Source organism: Pristiophorus japonicus, chromosome 1 (genome assembly GCF_044704955.1).
Source record: "Pristiophorus japonicus isolate sPriJap1 chromosome 1, sPriJap1.hap1, whole genome shotgun sequence".
Lineage (NCBI taxonomy): Eukaryota > Metazoa > Chordata > Chondrichthyes > Pristiophoridae > Pristiophorus > Pristiophorus japonicus.
Genome location: NC_091977.1, coordinates 219,447,641 through 219,471,932, shown reverse-complemented (window position 1 = coordinate 219,471,932; position 24,292 = coordinate 219,447,641). Strand labels below are relative to the sequence as shown.

Genomic DNA, 24,292 nt, shown 5'->3' with positions numbered 1-24,292 from the left:
CTTCCCCCTCCTCCTTCCTTTCCCCCTCCTCCTTCCTTTCCCCCTCCTCCTTCCTTTCCCCCTCCTCCTTCCTTCCCCCTCCTCCTTCCTTTCCCCTCCTCCTTCCTTGCCCCCTCCTTCTTCCTTGCCCCCCACATCCTCTTTCCACTATATCCTCCTTGTCAAGAATGTCTAATCAGAGCATGACAAGTTTACATGGGCAATTTTCATGACATTTGTAAACACAGAAATTTATAATGGAAACATAAACATAAGGACAGAATACATGACTATGAAATGAGAACTGAATTATGTCTCTCTACGCTGGTCCTGTTTTCCCCTAACCTCTCCCAAAGAGGAAGCTTGGTAGTGACTTTTTGTGAGCAATGCCAAGGGACATTGAGTAGCAATATAATAAAAGTGAAGAAGCTCTCCTACTTTTCTGCTAAAATCTATGCTGCCGTTTATGCTTCACACAAGCTTCCTCCCACTCTATTTACTTCATCTCACCCAACCGACATAACCTTCTATTCCTTTCTCCCCCATGTGTTTATCTAGTTTTCCCTTAAATGCATCTATGCTATTTATTACAACTACTCCTTGTGGTAGCCCCACAGGCTGGAATTCCCTCCCTAAACCCCTCCGCCTCGCCACCTCCCTCTCCTTCCTTTAAAACCCTCCTTAAAACACATTTCTTTGAACAAGCTTTTGGTCACCCCTCCTTCTTTAGCTCAGCCTCCAATTTTTGTTTAAGCCTCTGTGAAGCACCTTGGGATGGTTGTTTCCACAGGCTCTATATAAATGCAAGTTTTTGTTGATCTTCAGATCACTCGGATTTGTGCATTCATGTGTTGCAAATAATGGCTTGTTTGTTTGTGACAGGCCCTAGCCAGAGAGCTTTGCAGAGAAGTTCAAAGCAGAAGAACTCAATTGAAAAGAACAAAGATGAAACAGATAAACCGTGACGGTCTTTCAAAAGAGTCTATCAACAGAGCCCAGTCCGTGGCAGCGTCTATCCTTAATATTTCACAAAGTGACCTGGAAGATATATTAGATCTCGAGGATGACGTGGTAAGAAATATTTGTGCACATGTATTCTAATTTCCATTGAGGTAAAAATAACAGTGTTCTGAACAAGTGAATAAAAAATGGAGGAAAATTATGATTTAAGGAGTCTCTTTCAAGACAAGTAAATTTTCTTATGATTGAGAATAGTAGTGTTAATGAAAAGATCAGTTCAAATTTGCATCCGGTAAATAAGTGTTTCTTATAAGTATTGAATTTGAGGTCACTTTGAGGAATTTAGCTGCATTTTGTTGTTTACTCTTTGCTTATCTCGCACTATTTAGTTATAACCTTTCAGCTACAATACTTGTGTGCCTACAAATTTCTCATACAAGCTCTCAAAAATCTTGACAAATGGCAGGTTAGCAGATCCGGTTAGGATGGTCCCAGCTAAGGCATTCACAGGATTAGTCCTTCACCTAACCTTTGGTTTTGTTCCTCAGCCATTGAACGGTTCAGTTTGAAATCCTGCTCTGGCAGGAGAGCATGGGATCTTGGCAGAATAATAGCTGCCATATTTGTTCTAGGTGTCAGTCTTTTCATGAATGTCTTTATTCCATAGTCTCTCAAGTGCTGTCTTCCAGTAAGGAAGATGAGGATTGATCAATTACTGGCAACAGCTTTAATTTGATTATTCTTCACAAGAATGTATGTGCTTTGTACACTTTTCATCTTTGAATTACCTAGGAATACCAACAACATTCCTGGGTGGAAATGGGTACAACCAAAATTATAAATAAAAGAAAGACTTGCATTTATACAGTGCCTTTCACAATTTCAGGATGTCCCAAAGCACTTTACTTTTGAAGTGTAGTCACTGTTGAAATGTAGGAAACATGGCAGCCAATTTGTGCACCAAAGTCCCACAAACAGCAATGTGACAATGACCAGATCATCTGTTTTAGTGGTGTTAGCTGAGTGATAAATATTGGCAGGGACACTGGGGAGAACTACCCTGCCCTTCTTCGAATAGAGCCATGTGATCTTTAACGGCCATCTGAGAAGGCAGACAGGGCCTCGATTTATTCACTCAGTGCTGCACTAAAATGTCAGCATAGATTATGTGCTCAAGTCTCTGGAGTGGGATTTGAACCCATGATCTTCTGATTCAGAGACAAGAACACTACTACCCACTGCGCACGGCTCTTTAAAACCTACCTCTTTGACCAAGCTTTTGGCCATATGTCCTAATATCTCCTTATGTGACTCAGTGTCAAATTTTATTTGATAATGCACCTTTGAAGCCCCTTGGGACGTTTTATTATGCTAAAGGTGCTATATAAATACAAGGGCCAAGAAATTGTCTATAGCTATGAAATGGGCAGTGTTAAGGCCGAACAGTGTTAAGCTGCACCATGTCAAAATGGTCCAGGTAGCTTGTAAAATTGGTGCTCACTCCTCAACATGTTTATAGTCATGATTTCAGTGCTAAAACCGATGCACATTGGCATAACGTTCAACAGGTGGACCAATATCATAGTGAATGGCGGCGCAAGCTCTAGGGGCCAGTATGGCCTATTCCTGCTCCTATTTCATATGTTCTTATCCAATATCACTATCCCTTCATCACCAATGCTTTGTGTCTCACCCTGTTCCTTCTCTCAACCTTACGGGGCTTTTCTTCATTGGTGTGTGCATCTGGTAGTGTCTGATTGAACTGCTGAATCTCTTGGTGTCTGATTGAAATGCTGATTATGTTTGTGCTGTGGTAAGTAGTGTTCTTCAGATGTACCTTGTAGAGCGCTGGGTTCCCCTTGCTCTGTGAAGAGCAGATGGAACATTATGAATGCATAAGCACTCTTGACCATCTGTGCCACAGCGAGACCTAAGACAAGAGAAAGGCAAAAACTCCTTTTTTTTTATAAAAGAGTCTCATGTAAAACAGCACCAAAGGCATAAGTGTCTTGATGAGTCATTTGCACTGCTGAAATAACTCCAGTAATGTGCTATATAACATCCTTGATTTTATACCAGTAGACTTAATGTGAGCAAATGTTCCCAGGGTAAGAGTGAGCAGATTTTTGTTGTTTAATTTCCTGGTGTGACTTTCTTTTATTGTAATACAATTTCATCTTTTCAGGTGAGTAATTCATCTTTCATCATTTTGTACTTTAAATCCTTTACACAGATGGTACCAGAACTGGGAGATTACAACTACTGGGAAAAATTGAACAGATTGGAGCGTTTTTCTTTATAAAAGAGGAGACTTAAAGTTGACCTGATAGAGATCTTCAAAATTATGAATGGGTTGGACATGGTAGATGTGGGAAGAATGGGGGGCTGAATCTTAACTGCCAAAAATGGATGGATTGGGGTTACGTCAAAGGTTAAAATGCAAAAGAACGGAAACAGGAAACCAAACCACCTTGAATACACCCACTTCCAGTGTAGCGGTTTGGTCATTTAAACATTATCATAAGAATGCCCGCCTTAATTTTAGCAGTATCCTATTTTTAACTCGAGACGGCCAGGATTCCCAGGACTCGGGAAACCCAGCACGTGAAAGGAGGCAAGTAACAGCAACAACAACTTGTATTTATATAGTGTAATAAGTCTGAATCCATGAGCTAAGTGCCTTTGCAGCACTGCTTGTGGGCCAGGAGGAGCAGGAATGTTTTCTTTAGCCCAACAGCTACCTTGTAAAGACCTCCCACCCGTCCCCCTCTCAGGATCTGTCAGCTTCCCCTCCCCCCACCCACGCCCAGCCCCCGCCCAAACCATCGGAACCCCTGACCACAATCTGCTCCATCCACCTATCATCGGACACCCCTCGACCACCATCTCCTCAACCCCACTCCCCACCTCCGACCATCGGTTGCCTCCGCCCCTCCCCTCTCCGACCACATGCTCTGCCTGCCATCCTGACCATGCTCTGCCTATCCCCCCGACCATTGTCTGCTTCCCCCCCGACCATTGTCTGCCCCCCCTCCCCAACCATGGTCTGCCTTCCCCCCCCCCACAAACCTGGCCACCGTCTGCCTCCCCCCGACCGACCACCGTCTGCCTCCCCCCCCCCCCCAACCCCGACCATCGTCTGCCTCCCTGCCCCCGACCATCGTCTGCCTCCGCCCTTCCCCCCTCCGACCACATGCTCTGCCTGCCCTCCCAACCATCGTCCACTTCCACCCCGACCATTGTCTGCCACCCCCTCCCCAACCATCGTCTGCCTCCCCCCCGACTGACCACCGTCTTGCTTCCTCCCTGAGCATTGTCTGCCTCACCCGCCCCACCCGCTCCCCAACCATTGTCTGCCTGCCCCACGAGCAACCACCGTCTGCCTTTCGCCCCCCCTCCCCCCGACCATTGTCTGCCGCCCCCCCGACCATCAACTGCCTCTGCCCCTCCCCCCTCCGACCGCATGCTCTGCCTGCCACCCTGACCATGCTCTGCCTGTTCCCCCAACCATCGTCTGCTTCCCCCCGGACTATTGTCTGCCCCCTCCCTCCCCAACCATCGTCTGCCTCCCCCCCCCGACCGACCACTGCCTGCCTCCCCCACCCCGACAATCGGCTGCCTCCCCCCTGACTGACCACCGTCTGCCTCCCCTCCGCCCTATCCCGACCATTGTCTGCCTCCCCCCCCCACCGACCATTGTCTGCCTCTCCCCCGACCGACCACCGTCTGCCTTTCCGCCCCCCCGACCATTGCCTGCCTCCCCAAATCCCCCGACCACCGTCTGCCTTTCCGCCCCCCCCCCCCCGACCATTGCCTGCCTCCCCAAATCCCCCGACCGCCGTCTGCCTCACCACTCCCCCCCCACTCCCGACCATTGTCCGCCTCTCCCCCGACCATCATCTGCCTCCCCGCCCCCTCCCCCCCCACACCATCATCTGCTTCCCCAACCCCCCCCCGACCATCATCTGCCTCCCCGCCCCCTCCCCCCCCCACACCATCATCTGCTTCCCCAAACCCCCCCCGACCATCATCTGCCCCCCCCCCCCCCTCAACCATCATCTGCCTCCCCCGACCATCGTCTGCCTCCCTCCCAACCATCGTCTGCCTCCCTCCCAACCACCACTTTCTGCCTCCCCCCACCGACAACCGTCTATCTCCTCCCTCTGACCACCGTCTGTCTCCCCCGCCCCCCCCCCCCCGACTACCATCTGCCTCGCCCCCCGCCACCACCATCTGCCTCCAGCCCCCCCCCTCCCGATTACTGTCTGCCTCTCTCATCCCCCCGACCACCACCTTCTGCCTCCCCCCTCCTCCCCGCAACTACCATCTGCCTCACCATCGTCTGCCTCTCCCGCCCCAACCATCGTCTCCCCCGCCAAACCATCGGAACACCCAACCACAATCTGCTCCATCCACATATCATCGGAACCCCCTCGAGCACCATCTCCTCAGCCTCACTCCCGACCTCCGACCATCATCTGCCTTTCCACCACCACCCCCCCCCCCCCGACCATCGTCTGTCTCACCCACGACCATCATCTGCCCCTGTGACCGCCGTCTGCCTCCCCCCGACCATCAACTGCCTTCCCCCCCCCACCCCCGACCATCGTCTGTCTTCCCCCCCCCCCCACCCCCGACCATCGTCTATCTCCCCCCCCCGACCATCGTCTGTCTCCCCCCCACCCCCGACCATCGTCTGTCTCCCCCCCCCCCCCCACCCCCGACCATCGTCTATCTCCCCCCCCCCCCCGACCATCGTCTGCCTCCCCCCGACCATCAACTGCCTTCCCCCCCCCACCCCCGACCATCGTCTGTCTCCCTCCCCCGACCATCGTCTGTCTCCCCCCCCCCCCCCGACCATCGTCTGTCTCCCCCCCCCGACCATCGTCTGTCTCCCCCCCCCGACCATCGTCTGTCTCCCCCCCGACCATCGTCTGTCTCCCCCCCCCCCCCGACCATCGTCTGTCTCCCCCCTGACCATCGTCTGTCTCCCCCCCCCGACCATCAACTGCTTTCCCCCCCCCCCCCCAACTACCCGTCTACCTCCCCTCCCCCCAAATGCCAACTTATCTCCCCCCCCCCCCATGCCAACTTACCCCCTCCCCCACGACCACCTTCTGCTCCCCCTGACCGCCATCCCCCCCCCCACACCTCTACCCCCTCTCCTCTCCCCCCCCCCCCCCAGCAACTGGGATCCCTTCCAGCGATTGCCCCACCAACCTCCCCGCCCCCCCCCCCCCCCCCATGATCTCTAACACACATCCCAATAGACCTACCTGATCTCCTCAGCAGTGGCCTTGAGCAAGGTAAATACAAAAAAGTTGCTAATAAATGCAGTCAGGAAATAAGAAGACATTTCTTTACTCAGAGTGGTTCGAATGTGGAATTCGCTACCAAAGTGGTTGAGACAAATAGCATAGATGCTTTCAAAATGAAACTCGACGAGTACATTAGAGAAAAGGGAATAGAAAGATAAGCTGAAAGGCTGAGATGAGCTAAATGGAATGGGAGGAGACTCATGTGGAGTATAAATAGCAGCACAGACTAGTTGGGCTGAATGGCCTGTTACTGTGCTGTATACACTATGTAACTATGAACTGAACAAAAAAGAATATAGTCAATTTTACTAAGTTCGAAAAACATCTTAACATCTAGCCATCTTTTATTTACCTGTAGGGAACAGAAGAAACTAAAAAAGCATTACGGAAAGATCAGAACTGGCTGACTCAAATACAGGGGGTTCTCGAAGGCCAGGTATTGAAACATTTTGTGTGTTAACGGTGTAGTGTAACCTAATGTACTTCAGGCAAATTAGGAAGCAAGTAAGCCTCACTTACAGATTCATTGTCAAGAAAACAAATACATTAAAACAGTATTTATAGAAATTCAAATGCTAACTAATCAGGGATCATTTAGACATAAAAGAATCTCAGAAATTACTACTATGTTTTTACTTCACTCAGTGATTTACTTTAGCATCATTTCTCAATCCAGCTTTTAAAACTTTTTTAAGTTTATCAATAAGTAGTGAGTTTTATTCTTATAATATGCCATAGCTTCCATGCCATCATTACTTAAACTTTAATATTTTAAGACGTGGATCATTTCACAAATGTAACCAGCTTGGAGCTGAACATTTGAATTATTTATTTAAATTAAAACTACATTTTATGAAGTTAAGCATCAACTTGCATCATTTACGATAGTCTCAGAATGTCACATCTGCTTGGGAATAAGAATGTCAAGGTGCAGGAGTGTGCTGGCAAGTTGAAGTAAACAAGGCAAGGCGGCTACCTCCAAAAGGTCTATCGCATCAAAAGAGATGGTCTACACAGACAGCTCCAGAAGCAGGTCCATCCCCAATGGCAACAGAAACAATTGAATGCAAAGGCAAAGGTAGTCATGTGTTTCGGAGCAGCTCAGCTCACCACAGGCCAGCCAAGCGGTTTTACATTCATTGATCTGTACATATCTTTCCCTGCCATCAGGGAAGGTAAGGCAACCAGAAACACAAGTTGTGAATTATGTGCTTGTGAAACCTTGTGTATGTGCAGTTGTTTTGTTCAGTTCCACAGCACCGGGATCCTGATGCACTATTGCAGAATCACTTCAGAAGTGGACCAGCAATATCCATGCACCATTGCAGAGGTGGTTTTATATATTTTCTTCGAGCGGGGGGAGACATAACAGTGCATGTTATATTAGAGGCTATAATGTTGTGAAGACGCACATAAAGCACTGGATAGAGACACAATTATATTTGGAACATAACAGCATCTATGGTACAAGTCACAATGCAACAGCATCCTGCCTTTTGCATCTTTTTCTCTCTCTCTTTCTTCTCCCTTGCTGAGAGAGTAAATTGAGCAGTGGGGAGGATTTAAACTGGAACAACAATGGGGAGGGATGATTAGAGGCTTTACCACGGATAGAATATTGGATATTAAAACAAGAGAGAGTAGGGAGCTCGAAATCACTGCAGAGGATGAATAGTGGAAGACAGTCTAGGCATGGTAAAAACTGACAAGGATGTAGTGTAGGGCTGATTGTAAAGAGGGAAAATGGCACTACCGGACATGTTGGGTTGAGGTGAAGGGGAAAAGAAATCTTCAAAATTATATAAGCAAAAGCCAATTTTAGGAGTAAAATTAGAGATCTCAAATGCTATGCTAACGAGGAAGCTATTGATATTATGGGCATCACAGAGACTTGGCTAAATGGTAATGCAGAATGAGCGTTACATTGCATGGATGTAGATTGCTCTGTAAGATGGAAAGAATAATCTCAGAATATATAATAAAGGAGCTGAAAAGATCGGAATTAGGTACAGATAAGACTAAAGCACAATGGATCAAGTCAATTGATAATAAGGGGAAAAAACTAATGATTGGAATCTGTTATAGGCCACCAGGTCAGGAACTGACATTAGACCTGAAAATGTATGCTCTCATGGGGGAATCAAACACAAATTGTTATGGCAGACTTCAACATATGGGATAAATTGGGACGACTATATTGGGAGTAACGGGAGGAAAAACATGTTTTTGACGTGGTAATGGACTGTTCATGACCCAAATAATGAAGGAACCTGTAAGGAAGAGGCAATTTCTGACTGGATACTGAACACTTTTCAGGAATACCCTATTGCCAATGCAAAGCAACGCTATGTACCACTTTGAAAGAAGTGAAGCAGAGAAACATGGAAATTGATGTGGGCATTCAGGGAAGGACAAAAAAAGCCTTTCATAAGTACAACAGCACCACAGATTAGAGGACAGGGATGAGTATAAGAGTATGATTAGGGAGGCTAAGAACCTGGTGAGAGCCTAAATAGACAATAAAATCAGGATTGCTAGGAATATAAAACAGACTGTGAAAATCTTTATAATCTTGAGCAGTCAGGCAAACAATGGGATTCCTGGCAGACTCCAAGTGATCAAGGAATGAATTCCTTGGGTTAGACTTTTGGCACATATTCGCCCATTTAATGCCTATATAAGCGCTGGGATGCTGTTTATCGCCTATATTTGATGATAAATGGAAACTACCGCCTGATTATCGCCGGCGCAACTTTCGGCATACAGGAATGAGCTGAATCACCTGGCCTATTTTTTAAAAATAAAATCTGACGTCATCACTCGTGCAAGGCCCAGAATACTGTTTATAATGGAAACTAGCGCCCAAATATCGCCAAGATTATCGGCGAGAGCTACTTTCGGCATTTCGCTCATATTGCGCCCAAATGAGCGCTCGCCCAAAAAGACGCTCAAGAAAAACTGTACTCATCTGACTTTAACCTGGCACTTTGGACACCATTTTGTAAATCGGAGGAAGTTTAATAAAAGGTTGCTTGAAGTGGATGGGAGCATTGAAGTAATTCTTGAATGATTTTAAGGGCGTTTTAGAATCTTGCCAATCATCTAATCACATTGTGGCCAATTTGGAGTTTATATTGTGTTTGTTGAGGACAATTTAAGAATTTTGAAGACCGATTAGGGCATTTATAGTAATGGGGCCTGTAATTTCTCAACCAGTATTGATGACTACTCACATGGTGCAGAATAGAGATGGGAGAAGGGTCATTGAAGAGCATTCCCAATCAAAGAGGTGGCAGACTGCTGAGGAGGAGACATTACACCCAGCGCATTTACAGGGATAAACGATCATACCTGGACTTGTCCGATAACACGTGCGTTAGAAAGCTGCGCTTCCGAAAGGAGGTGATCAGTAAGATATGCCAGCTAATTAAGGGAGATCTGCAGCCTACCAGCACCATCAGGACCGCACTGCCCGTTGAGGTTGTTACTGTGGCACTTTCCTTCTATGCATCAGACTCCTTTCAGGCTTCAGCTGGCGACATTTGCTGCATCTCTCAACACGCCACACATTGCTGCATTCGACAGGTGACTGAAGCCCTTTACACACACAGGATGGACTTTATTAACTTCCCTATGACCAGGGAGGCACAGAGTGAGAGGGCTTTGGGGTTCTCGAGAATACCAAACTTCCCCAAGATGCAGGGAGCAATAGACTGTACGTACATCTCCCTGCGAGCACCTTTACAGGATGCAGAGGTGTTTCGTCCACTGCCTGAATGTTCAGCTCATTGTCAACCACAAGCAAATAATCATGGCAGTAAATGCAAATTTTCCAGGGAGCATCCATGATGCTGTCTCTGACCTGTTTAAAAGTCAGCCAAAAGTCACGCATGGATGCTGGGGGATAAAGGATATGGCCTTGCCAGCTGGCTCATGACCACCGCCCCCCCCCACCCCGCGTAAGCCCCAGACAGAAGCCGAGAAGCGCTACAACAAAAGCCATATATACACAAGCAATATCGTCGAAAGACAATTGGAGTTCTGAAGCAGTGCTTCAGATGCCTGGACCACTCAGGAGGCAACCTACAATACCACCCTGAGCAGGTCGCTGAGTTCATTGTGGTGTGCTGCATGTTGCATAACCTAGTTATCAGGAGAGGACAACAATTGCCAGATGAAATGCTGGTCCACCTCAGGAGAGAGGCGGGAGGAGGAGGAGGAGGACGAGGAACTCGGGGAGGATAATCAGCCTGGTGCGATGAACCCATGCCCCACCCGCCCCCCTCCCTCCCCCACATCACTGGAAAAGCCCTGTGGTAGTTACGTAGCTGCCAAGACTGTTGCGTCAGCAGTTCATAAATGAACGCTTTGCGTAAAGTTACATTGGTGGCAGTTACATTTGCGTTTGGTTTCACCCTGGCCTGGCTATTATTTGCAACCCTTGTATTGATGTTTAACCTTACATTATTAGAAGACACTGCACAACAATTGTAAAGTGAAATAAAAATCTTCAATAATTTAACAATTGATGTAAAAACATTTATAAACAACTATAACACCCACCTCCCCCTGCCCCCACCCCCCCCCCAGTCAACAACATTTTTCACCCAACAATAAATTTTAAATAACATTACAAAAACACCCTCCCACCACCCCCAACATTCAACAAATTTTTAATGACAATAAGTATAGGCAACAATTTTAATTAAAATAGATTAGCCCCCCACCCACCTGCGGCCATGCTTCCCTCCTCTACCTTTACCCCCCGCACATCATAACCCCACCCACCTTTCCCACTTACGTCCCTCGTAACGGGGCCAAGTCGTCTTGCAGTAGAGCACTTAGAGGGCTGCTGCTGTGGGGTGGTGGGGGTCACTGATGTTGGCAGATTCAATTCAGGGGACCGAGGAGAAGACGTTTCTGAAGAAACTTCTTCTGAGTCTGAAGCAACTGCTTCCTCCTAACTCGCATCTGTCAACGTTGTTGGCGGTACGGCACCTTGGGGTACAGTGCCATATCCCAAAACCATCGCCTGCCACGTGGCATCAACGGAGTCAGCCGTTCGCCGCATTGCCGCAACATCTGCCCCATGTCCTTCGAGATTCTAGCAGATAGTGTGGCAATGTTGCCAGTCAATCCACCAAGGGCTTGGAAGAGCTCTCGACCAATGTCGACCCTCGACCCAGAGACTCCATGTCCTCGTTCACATCTGCCCATTGAGTTGCGCAGGCATATGTACAAGGAGCAACACTAGTGCAATAAATGTGAACGAGAGACGTTACATATAATTAACATGAGAGTACAAAAGCCGCATGCATAACATTACATCATTCGTATATTATCAAATGGCATTAAATTACCACTGGTTTACACATTACTCACGTGGCGTAACAACGGGATCTGCACCACCACAGGTGGCAGAACGATTATGCGCCCCTACAAGGGCTGAGGCACGCTCCTCCAGGTCAGTTAATTGAAAAAGATCCGCAGGCCCTCCTCCGGTCCACCTTTGCTCTGCCCAATTCTTAGATATCTTCTTCTGCAAACGTGACAAGAGCATGGCATAAGCTAATTGCCTAGGTACTATTAAGGAAACACACAGATATTGTAACCCACAATTAGACATCGCACATGCTATTCATCGTTAACGTTATATGCCAATACGGTTTGTATGCAATTGATGCATGGTTATAACATCTACGTTCAGAGAAGAAATTTAATAAGATCGTGGTTAGGAACTAATGCGTGACACCAATCCCCTCGCGTACAATCCCCAGGAAAGGCCCCATCCACAGGCTGTGCCATTTGCCGCCTGAGGGGAGGGAGCCGGGTTATTACAATCGATGGAGGTCCCCGGGGCGGGGGGGGGGGGGGCGGGAAATCAGGACCGCTGGTGAGCTCGGCAATAACAGGACCATGAGGGGAGGAGGCACGTGTCCCTGGGCTGTGCTCAAAGTCCTCCGTGTGGCCGGAGCTAATGTCCCAAGTGTCCCAGGGCAGCTCTCCCCTGACTGACAGCAGCCAGGGAGACTCACAGTTTGCGCAAAGCTGAGCAGCCCCCTCAGCGCTCAATCGTGGCCACATCCACCAACCTAACCAAAAAGGACACGGTGCCCAAGTTAAAGAGTTGCTCACACCACACAAGCAGTAATATAATTTAATAGTTCTCCTTCTAAACTGAAGTGGTAGAAATGCCGAGTGTTTGCAGTCTGTCTTTTTCCAGTCATTCCTTTGGCCCCAATTTTCGATCAAAGCATTTAAATAATACTGTCGATTCAGTTTAAGGCATCGCAGCAAGATTACGAATGCACATTTGCACGGAATGATTCCTGGGACACCTGCCCTCCCAGGGTTAGAGTCCTGGGCCCTGCCCTCCCAGGGTTAGAGTCTTGGGGGCGCAGGTTGCAACCTCAGTCCAAATCTTAACAGGGATGCTACCCAAGATTACCCAGCTTAATTACAATCTGGCAGATTTACATTCTAATTAATGAGTCAGTGCATCATTACAATTATAAATTTAATAATTGAATATGTACTCTTGCAGATGCCGCCAGACTGTTCCAGCGCTTGCAGCACTGATTTGGCTCTCTCACGTCGTGGGCTGCCGAAGTTACCACTTCGGCGATGTCTGCTCATATTTATTGGTATATCCGGGGGGGGGGGGAGGGTTCCCAAGCACACCCTGGGTTAATTGGCCCCACCGAGTCTCCACCTCGTGGCCCAGAGCTTCATTGGCTTCATCAGAAAAGGCTTTCGCCCTCCTTCTCCCTGCAACTTCCGCAACATCACACTCTCACAACTCCTCATGTTCCATCTCCATAGCCTCGACACAAACTTCCTTCTCTCTCCCCCTCCCTGATGACTCCAGATCTCCCAAATCGCGGAAAAAGTTAATTGACATTTAAAAAAAACCGCGCAAGCACAGAACAGCCGTTGCTATGGACTCCGGCCTTGTATGACTGAATACATCGCTATCGCCCATTTAACATCACTAAGGCTATCGCCCAAATTAAAAAGGCGAAACTAGTGTTTTTTAAAATGGGCGATATTCCGGCGATCCTGAAAAATAAAACAACCACTAATGCCGGAAGTATCGCCCATTTTTGGGCAATCACGATAATAATGGAAAGTCTAGCCCCTTATGTCTATGATCATAGAGGAACAGCGCCCCTACTGTTGGTGTATCATTTCTAGGGGAAGTTAATGAGATTTTGCAAAATGGAACATAATTGATAAAGAGCTGATGGACTCGCTGAAGATGTTGAAGAAAGCCCAGGTCCAGACAGATTGTGCCTACACCTCAAGTCGCTGGAGATATATCACCAACGATGTCTCCGCAAGATCCTGCAAATCTCCTGGGAGGACAGGCACACCAACATCAGTGTCCTCAACCAGACAAACATTCCTAGTATTGAAGCACTGACCACACTCGATCAGCTTCACTGGGCAGGCCACATAGTACGCATGTCAGATACGAGACTCCCTAAGCAAATGCTTTATGCGGAGCTCCTTCATGATAAACGAGCCAAAGGAGGACAGCGGAAACGTTATAAGGACACCCTCAAAGCCTCCTTGGTAAAGTGCGACATCACCACTGACACCTGGGAGACCCTGGCGGGAGACCCTGGCCGCAAACCGCCTGAGGTGGAGAAAGTCCATCCGGGAGGGCGTTGACCTTTTTGAGTCTCGACGCAAGGAGCACGAAGAGGCCAGGCACAGGCAGCGGAAGGAACAACCGGTAAACCAGTCCTACCGACCCCTTCCCACGACGAATGTCTGTCCCACCTGTAACAGGGTCTGTGGCTCTCGTATCGGACTGTTCAGCCATCAAAGAACTCACTTTGGGAGTGGAAGCAAGTTCTCCTCGATTCCAAGAGACTACCTCTGATATGATGATATGATACAATTACCGAATGAAGTGGCTACAAAAATTGTGCATGTTTTACTAGGCACCTTTGGAGAGTGATGCATAACCTTTAAGATCTGCCTGAACCTGAGCTGATCTCCTTACCTCAGATCCAGTCTGTCGCCAAAACAGTATTTTTCCTTCTCTGTAACATGTTCCCCTAAACCTTCTATCATCACCTTAACCGTTGATTTTCCAACAACTTGCCTTGCTCTGTCTCCCCTCCTCCAACCCCCCCTGTCTCCCCTCCTCCAACCCCCCCGTCTCCCCTCCTCCAACCCCCCCCCGTCTCCCCTCCTCCAACCCCCCGTCTCCCCTCCTCCAACCCCCCATCTCCCCTCCTCCAACCCCCCCGTCTCCCCTTCTTCAACCCACCGTCTCCAACCCTCGTCATTCCCAATTTCAGTTAATCTAGAACAATTTTGGCTTGAGTCTTCTATTGCACAAAGTCTTGCACACCCAATACAAATTCATTCATTGTCCCCCAAGGTCTCACTCCATCTTTCTTGCACCATCTTCTGCAGCCATATGTCCTAGCCACACGCTCCATCCCTCCTGGATTGCTATTCATTTCCTGCTACTGTTCTGTGCCGCCATTTTGGAATTCTGTTGAACCATCTCGGAAATCCAATGTGCCTTACTTCTTCGGTCTGCTTCCTTCAAAGGCTTCTTAAAAATCTATCTCTACAACCGTACTATCGGTCTCCCATAATCTCACCCATTCCCTACTTAGCCTCCTTCTATTTCCCTTGTAAAGATCTCAGAGATGTCAAGGTGCTACATAAATGCAAGTTGCTGTGGTTGTTTATAGTTTTCTGAAAGGAAAACAGAAAGTGCCAGAAATACTCAGAATCTGTGGAGAGAGAAACAGAGTTAATGTTTCAGATCAATGACCTTTCATCAGAACTGGAAAAAGTTAGAGATAATGGAGAGTGACACAGTTAATTCAAAGACTAGGGTCCTGAACTTAAGGAAAGGTAACTTCGATGGTATGAGATGTGAATTGGCTAGAATAGACTGGCGAGTGATACTTAAAGGGTTGACGGTGGATAGGCAATGGCAGACATTTAAAGATCACATGGATAAACTTCAACAATTGTACATCCCTGTCTGGAGTAAAAATAAAACGGGGAAGGTGGCTCAACCGTGGGTAACAAGGGAAACTAAGGATAATGTTAAATCCAAGAAAGAGGCATACAAATTGGCCAGAAAAAGCAGCAAACCTGAGGACTGGGAGAAATTTAGAATCCAGCAGAGGAGGACAAAGGGTTTAATTAGGAGGGGGAAAATAGAGTATGAGAGGAAGCTTGCTGGGAACATAAAAACTGATTGCAAAAACTTCTGTAGATATGTGAAGAGGAAAAGATTGGTGAAGACAAACGTAGATCCCTTGCAGTCAGATTCAGGTGAATTTATAATGGGAACAAAGAAAAAGGCAGACCAGTTGAACAAATATTTTGGTTCTGTCTTCACGAAGGAAGACACAAATAACCTTCCGGAGATACTAGGGGACCGAGGGTCTAGTTAGTGAGAAGGAGCCACTGAAGGAAATCCTTAATAGGCGGGAAATTGTGTTTGGGAAATTTATGGGATTGAAGGCCGATAAATCACAAGGGCCTGATCGTCTGCATCCCAGAGTACTTAAGGAAGTGGTCCTAGAAATAGTGTATGCATTGGTGATCATTTTCCAACAGTCTATCGACTCTGAATCAGTTCCTATGGACTGGAGGGTAGCTAATGTAACCCCACTTTTTAAAAAAGGAGGGAGAGAAAATGGGTAATTGTAGACCGGTTAGCCTGACATCAGTAGTGGGGAAAATGTTGGAATCAATTATTAAGTATGAAATAGCAGCGCATTTGGAAAGTAATGACAGGATCGGTCCAAGTCAGCATGGATTTATGAAAGGGAAATCATGCTTGACAAATCCTCTAGAATTTTTTGAGGATGTAACTAGTAGAGTGGACAAGGGAGAACCAGTGGACGTGGTGTATTTGGACTTTCAAAAGGCTTTTGACAAGGTCCCACTCAAGAGATTGGTGAGCAAAATCAAAGCACAAAATATTGGGCAGTAATGTACTGACGTGCATAGAGAACTGGTTGTCTGACAGGAAGCAGAGAGTCGAGATTAACGGGTCCTTTTCAGAATGGCAGGCAGTGACGAGTTGGGTGCCGCAGTGCTCAGTGCTGGGACCCCAGTTATTTACAATATGAATCAATGATTTGGATGAAGGAATTGAGTGTAATATCTTCAAGTTTGCAGATGACACTAAGCTGGGTGGCAGTGTGAGTTGTGAGGAGGATGCCAAGAGACTGCAGGGTGACTTGGACAGGTTAGGTGAGTGGGCAGATGCATGGCAGATGCAGCATAATGTGGATAAATGTGAGGTTATCTACTTTGGTGGCAAAAACACGAAGGCAGAATATTATCTGAATGGCGGCAGATTAGGAAAAGGGGAGGTGCAACGAGACCTGGGTGTCATGGTACATCAGTCATTGAAAGTTGGCATACAGGTACAGCAGGCGGTGAAGAAGGCAAATGGTATGTTGGCCTTCATAGCTAGGGGATTTGAGTACAGGAGCAGGGAGGTCTTATTGCAGTTGTACAGGGCCTTGGTGAGGCCTCACCTGGAATATTGTGTTCAGTTTTGGTCTCCTAATCTGAGGAAGGACGTTCTTGCTATTGAGGGAGTGCAGCGAAGGTTCACCAGACTGATTCCCGGGATGGCAGGACTGACATATGAGGAGAGACTGGATCGACTAGGCCTGTTTCACTGCAGTTTAGAAGGATGAGAGGGGATCTCATAGAAACATATAAAATTCTGACAGGACTGGACAGGTTAGATGCAGGAAGAATGTTCCCGATGTTGGGGAAGTCCAGAACCAGGGGACACAGTCTAAGGATAAGGGGTAAGCCATTTAGGACTGAGCTGAGGAGAAACTTCTTCTCTCAGAGTTGTTAACCTGTGGAATTCCCTACCGCAGAGAGTTGTTGATGCCAGTTCATTGGCTATATTCAAGAGGGAGTTAGATGTGGCCCTTACGGCTAAAGGGATCAAGGGGTATGGAGAGAAAGCAGAAAAGGGGTATTGAGGTGAATGATCAGCTATGATCTTATTGAATGGTGGTGCAGGCGCGAAGGGCTGAATGGCCTACTCCTGCACCTATTTTCTATGTTTCTATATAACAGGGTTTAAACAAGTACAGAGGCTGGGATTGTGGGGAGTGGAGGAAAGAACAAAAGAGGAGGAATGTGATAGGGTGGAAGGCAAAAGAGAGTAAATGACAAAAGGAGATAATGGTGCAAGGCAAAAGAGGGTGAATGGGACAAGTAAAGAAACAAAAGATGGGTCCAGAGGAGGTGTAAATGGGAATAACAGAATAATCAGCGACAGCTGACATCCGCAGTTAACGGTTGTGTGCAAATATAATTCTTTCCAACATCACATTCTTAAATATTAAGTTTTAAATAGGAAGCATAAGAGATCAGATAAAGATGGCTGTCTCTTTCGCAAGCCAATATAAAATATCTGCAGTAAAGAGATAGCTGCGGTACTACAATATTATTAGTTGTTCATATTCAGCAATAAATTAGAACACCTGAAGAGTGGTTCATAGCTTTGTGACCTTTTCTGAGGGATTCACTTGCAGTCAATTCATGTTTTCCTCACAGCTGGACAGCTGTTTATTACCATGTCTTCCTGTATTCTGTACAACATTTTCTACAGAGACTGTGCACAGCTTGTTAGTGGGAACTGAATATTGATTCGGAATCCTGTCGATGCAGAAAGAATGAAAAAATGTCCACTAGAGACCTCACAAACATATTCCTATTGATATTTCCGTGCTGAGTGGAAAGCTGCACACTTGATGACAAGGCTGAGACTATCTCGAATCACAGGCAAATCCTCAGAGATTCCTGGTGTGACCTATGTGTTTCTTTTCTCTTATCAGTTTCCAAGTTTTTTTTCTTTATTAACATACTGTCTTCAGGAATACTGTGTCTGTCACAAGTGATTAAGGACAATCAATTGACATTTGGTTGTTCCAATTTGTCTGTCGTATTCGTCTCTTGATGTCAGTATGGTCTGAAGTTGGATTGAGCTAAAACTGTGCAAGATTTCCTTTACGTAATGTTGGCTATCTGGGGTTTTGGAGGGACGTTATCAGTGAAGTGAAGTCTATATTTATGCATTTCACCACAATGCAGTCTTAATGTTTTATAATGGGAGATTATCTTCACATTTACCAGAAAACCACTAATATTGCATTGTACAGGTAGCAATCATGTGCGTGTGTATACATTTTTATAGAACCTAATCAGGGTCTATGAATGTGAACTCCAGTATAGGACACACTTTATTTTGAGCTTGTGTCAGTGTCTTTATATTTTATTCCAACACAACATCCCTCTTTGGCTGGAATCATGGATTGAACTCCAGCCTTGATTTATTGTGCTGAACTCCAAAGTCAAAGAATCTACAGAACGTGGTGGTGCATCTCCACAAAGCTTCTCCAAACTTTAAATCCTGATTACAATTATTTTACATTACCTTTTAAGTAATATATTGTTTCATGCCTCAACCAACAGTAAATACCAAAGGAAGAAATGGAAAAATTGGCAGCCTGAACAATATATATATTTCTGCTTTCTAACAAAAAAAACTATTTTCGGAGGCTACAGCCTAGCCGGGCAAGGTAGGGGGCCTAACGCCTTTCAGACGCTGCTTTTATTTTTTACCCAACCAATATTGCGGGCAGCGCATTCTGGCTTATAATGACCGTGGCCATAAACGGCCCCCTCAGCCTCCAATATGGTGGGCAGGAAGCCCATGCTCATTACGAGCCAGTATGCACACCCACCATATTGGTGACTTAGGAGGCCATTTAGATGTCGAATTTCTCGGCCGATGTCAAGAAAGAGTAGTTACAACCTGCAAAACTTGTTCTAAGATCCTATTTTCCCATGAAAATTTATTCTAAAGGGGATATATTGCAACAAGATTTCACTATTTCAAACAATGCAGAGTAAAGTTTGTTTACTAAAACCACAATGTTATAAAATTAAATAGTATTTGAGAGGTGCTTATTTGTGTTATTTTTTTTCTCCTCTGTATAAATGTTTGCATAGCACACTACTATGGAACACATGGTGAATGGAGGGGGGGATTTTAACCGTACCCACCAGCAGAAACCAGGCTGGTGAGCGGGAAAATGCACTGGGTCAGTTACCCATCCAAAGGCCACCTGTATCCCTCTGGATCCAATTTCAACCTGCTCTGCTGAGCAAGTGACAAAGGCACTCACCTAAAGCCTTCAAGGTCCTTCTTTAACTGAGTTTGTAGGTGGTCAGCAACGTCCTTCTTTAACTGAGTTAGTAGGGGCCCGATGATGTTAATTGGACCCTGGCGGCATTTTAACTCTGGCTGGAACAAGGGAGCTGCTGTGGTTTTCCTGCCAGGCAGAAGTAAGTTTGAAGATGTAGAGAAGGCATTTCCAGTTGTGGTGAGACCAAAACTCGGGCCCATAAATATAGGGTAGTCACTAATAAATCCAATAGGTAATTTAGGAGAAACTTCTTTACCAGAGAGTGGTGAGAATGTGGAATTTGCTACCACATGGAGTGGTTGAGACGAACTGCATAGATGCATTTAAGGGGAAACTAGATAAACACACAAGGGAGAAAGGAATAGAAGGTTATGCTGTTGGGGTGAGGTGAATAAAAGTGGGAGAAGGCTCGTACGGAGCATAAACACTGGCATGGACCTGTTGAGCCGAATGGCCTGTTTCTGTGCTGTAAAATTCTATGTAAAAGGATCAGGATGTGAACAGGCCCTGAAAGGAATGTCTTTTTTTTCCCTATATGGGCCCAGAAAGATCAAGAATGCTTCTCCGGGCCCCACGATTTTCGGAACAGTAGCCACTTCCTGCTCACTTCTTGGATGACAAGTAAACCACCAGCATGTTAATGAGGCCAGACGGTTAAAATTGCCATGGCGGGCGGGAAGCTACCCGCGCCATTAAAATCGACCCTGACATGTTTATTATAAGTTAACGTTACTGGTCTATATTACAGAACAGTAACATAGCAATTAAATTACACCAGAAAGCTCAATAGTTTGTTACAAGCATCTGAACCCGGGATCTTTACATCCAGGAAACACAATCCCAGCTATGTTAGTCTTGTCACAATCATTTAATTAGGATAGTACAACTGACATAAGTTCAATGATACAAAAAAAACGTGGCTTCAGGCGTTTGTTCAAATGATCTCAATCCTTGTATTCTTCCATATAATAAAATCTGGAGTTCTTGGTACCACATCTTTATGTTTCAACAACTTCATTTTTTCTTTTTTTGGCTCTTGGGTGTGAAACAGTGACAGACAGACCCCGAGCCCCATAATTGAGCTGTGTGATTTGAATTGAAGTGATATCAAATTTTGTTTCAATGTATGTTGCAGAGGAATATCTTATCTGAAATATAGTGAAAACAGTCGCATTGATAAATTGTTAAAGAGTAAATTGTTTAACTTCAGGAATTCTTAGCTGGGGCATCACTGTTTCTGTGCTGTGCTGGGGCAGCACTGACATCTGTGGCAATGAATGTCTAAAACTTATTAAAAATAAGATTCATTTATAAACTTATTGTTGTATCTGAACAAATTAACATGTAATTTAGGGGCGAAATGTTGTAATAAATTATGTGTTCTAATATTAGATGTTAATAAAACTGGGCTTCACAGTGCTACAAAAATTAGCGCATGTTTATTCATGAACCTGTTGAAAAATTATTTTACACCATTTAAACTGAAATCTTTGAGTGGCTCTGGGCAACTTGTTGAGATTCATAAAGTGATGCTAAATAGATTTCTCTTTCATGTTGCAGCACAAGTGGTGTAATAAAGATTCAAGTTTGATTTCTATGACCCTTTAAGAAATATTGACAAAGGCTCATTTTATTTAAGTAATGTACATACTAGAATGAATTTCTTTTCAAATATTTGGAACTGCAAAGGCAGCTAGAGAAATTCTGAGTCACTTATTTTTCATAAATTATTAAAATTCAGACAGCAAAAGTCAAAAAACGTGATCCATTGTTGTGTTTATAACAGTATTCTCTGACGAGGAAAACCAATCCCCTTTTACCTCTCCAATTATTTTAAGTAAATCAAGATCTTGATAGAAATTACATTAGTATGTTTGATTATGCAGTCGAAGATATAGTGTCTTTCTGTGCCACTGAGTCCAGAATCTCTGAGGTAATTGCCCAACAGTATTGATTTAATTGCCTAGGTTTATTTGTGGAATCCTAATTATTGACTGGAGGAAATTTAATGGAGCAGTCTTTATGAAGATTGGGAACCGCCGTTCCTGCTGTTGGACATAATGTACTGCATCGTGTCCCTTTGGATCATTTTACACCATCATTTTATACCTTATTCCACTACGACAACACAATAACATTTAAAAAGTCATCTTCCTTATTTTCTAATCACTGATCTATCTTTCTTTACTGGCAAGTTGGAAGGTAGCACAGCACCAGTTGCTCTTTTAAATGTTTATACACTATTGCACTCAGGGAAAATTCAGTAATCATAGTGAATAAGATGTCCACCCCTTGTCTTATTACAGATAGGAATTAGACTTCTGAGAACTGCCATAGCTTCTTTCACATCATTTAAAAACTATGATAACGTTAGTTGTGCATTTCTGCAGTAATGTCTAAGTTAAAACTGTACTAATACTCAAGAAAAATGCTTTGGGGCATTAAAAATATTTCTGTTGGTGAAAACTTGTTTGCATTCTGGAAAATGGATACTTGTCAAGGATCAGGACTAAAATATTAGAGAGCCCACAAGACTCAAACCCTGCCTTCATTCCTTATCTTTGCCAATACAAAAAAGAGGCAGAAAACACGATGGCCCGGATTTTGTGGTCAGCGGCGAAGGAACGCCATTGCCGTTCATTACGTTTACAGCTGCCCACATACATTGGGAGTCCAATACAGTGCGGCCTGCTCTACAGGTGATCTAGGGCCTGTGTGACCAGGGAAAACAACAGCGTGTCTCCTCAACCAATCAGATTGAAGAATCCTTACTGAGACACACTGGCCGCGATTTCGCCAACGGGTGCGAGTTGGGTGCGGGCGGCATCAGTGACACGCTCCCAGCTGCAGCCCGTCTTCTAACTGAAATCTTCCATGGCTGGGGCTTGTTCAGCCCACTGCGGGATTTTCAGCCAATTAACCCTAAGCGGGTTTGATGACATAATCTGGTTTCCTTAAAGGTACTATTCCCAACTTTTTTTGACAATTCTTCTGTCAGTGTCTTGCAGCATTGAGCTGCTGCACAAACTAACAAACACTGCACAAAGGTGCACAGCAGCACCCAGGTTCTCCCATGACTCCCTCCAGATGCTTATGGAGGGAGTCACAGCACGCAGGGAGGTTCTCTTCCATTCTAATAGATGGAAGAGACATCTCCAGGAGACCAACACAGCCTGGTTGCACATTGCACAGGATGGCACAAGCAGAGATGTGGTCAGCAGGACCTGGCTGCGGTGGCACAAACCTTTCGATGATCTCAGTAGATCACGAAACGTTACTGCAAAGGCACAGTCAGCTTCATCCTGCTGTGCCACTCACCACATCCCCATCACTCTGCCTTCCCTACCCTACTCCTGCACATCCTTACTCACACCAAGTTACCTTGCACCTCCATCCATCCCTATCTACATTAGCACTTCCCCATTTCACTAGCCCCCCTTCACACTCACCATTATTCCTTGTCCAATCATACCAACTAACAGCATGCAAGTGTAGGCACTTTGAGTTTCAGTCAATGTTCATGTAGAGTATTTGCTAATGTGTTGTCAAACATTAAAATCTTTATTTTGAACACTTTGTGTTCTTGGGACAGATTTCTGTGCACCTTTGGGAGTGGTTGAGTGAGTTATGGTGAATGGTCAGACATAAGGGTACCCTGCACAATGGTGATGAGTGTGAAAAGAATGGCGTGGGCATTGCAGCTTTATGGTGCTGGTGTGGTGTCAACCTGACACATCATGTGGCAGCCAGGGTGCACAACATCAAGTGAAGTAAATGTAGCCATGGTGAGGCTATCTCTGGCCTCCCGGGCAGCAATGTGGTCTGGTGCTGATGGCCTGTGTCCTGTGCAGTATCAGGTGATTGTGGAGAAGGTTGATGTTGGTATGCCTGGTGACGTTGGGGCTGATCGTGGTGGGATTATGAGGATCAAGGTGAGTCTTTTTCCAGGTCACCGCTGCTGCTGGAATAGATGGCAGGTGAGGTTGAACTGACGATCTGTCAATTATGAGAGAGTTGCTCCAAGGAGATGACAGTGAATAGACAGTTCACTGCAAAGATTTCCAACTTGCATACAGCACAAAATGTCCTTCTGACAATTGGAAATGAACAGCTGTGACATGTTGGATTTTATACCACTGCTGCAGCTATCAACTTGCCAAAGCAATAGAGAATCACTGAGAACCCAACACACTTACCTGGCGAGTTCCAGATGGGACAGGAAACCCCAAAAAGGTGGTAAAATTGTAAATGCCTGCTTTTAATCCTCTTAAATAACACTAAACTACCTGTTAAGTACGTTAATGAACTGCCCGCTGCTTGGCATCGGGTTTGCAATCCGAACGCAGATCTGACAGCTGAGAAACTCACACGGAGGCGGGTTTAGAGCGGGATCCCGACCCACTGTCAGCCAGGGCCACTTTGACAATGGGCCCGCCTCCAAACCTGTACTCACAAGGCTGGGAAGATTCCAGCTGCAGAGTCTAAACCAGGGGCTGTAAGTTAGAATATTTATTCAATGTAAAATCATGTACAGAAAACAAAATAGAGAGAGGGAAAGAGAGAAAGAAAAAGTAAAAAATATATATATATTTTTTAAATCTCCAATAATTAAAATCTGAAGGAATGAGACTCCACACATAAAAGTAAATTTTCAGTGACAAAGGTTGTTTGGTAGTAATTAAGACTTACCACGTTGTTAAAAATTCTGTTGCACTTGAATGCACCTGCCCTAAGGTTTTACATAAGAAATAGGAGCAGGAGTAGACTATTTGGTCCCTCGAGCCTGCTCCGCCATTCAATAAG

The 24,292-nt window shown here is 45.7% G+C and overlaps 1 protein-coding gene across 5 annotated transcripts in view; it reads left to right on the top strand.

The window, feature by feature from the left end:
• cntln (centlein, centrosomal protein) overlaps positions 1-24,292 on the top strand; it is a 559,253-nt gene that overhangs the window by 502,517 nt on the left and 32,444 nt on the right. For all 5 annotated transcript variants that reach the window (XM_070886555.1, XM_070886564.1, XM_070886537.1 and 2 more), the window contains 2 exons: positions 862-1,050; positions 6,616-6,693. In XM_070886555.1, coding sequence (XP_070742656.1) covers positions 862-1,050; positions 6,616-6,693 — 267 coding nt within the window. The remainder of the gene's footprint in view (positions 1-861; positions 1,051-6,615; positions 6,694-24,292) is intronic.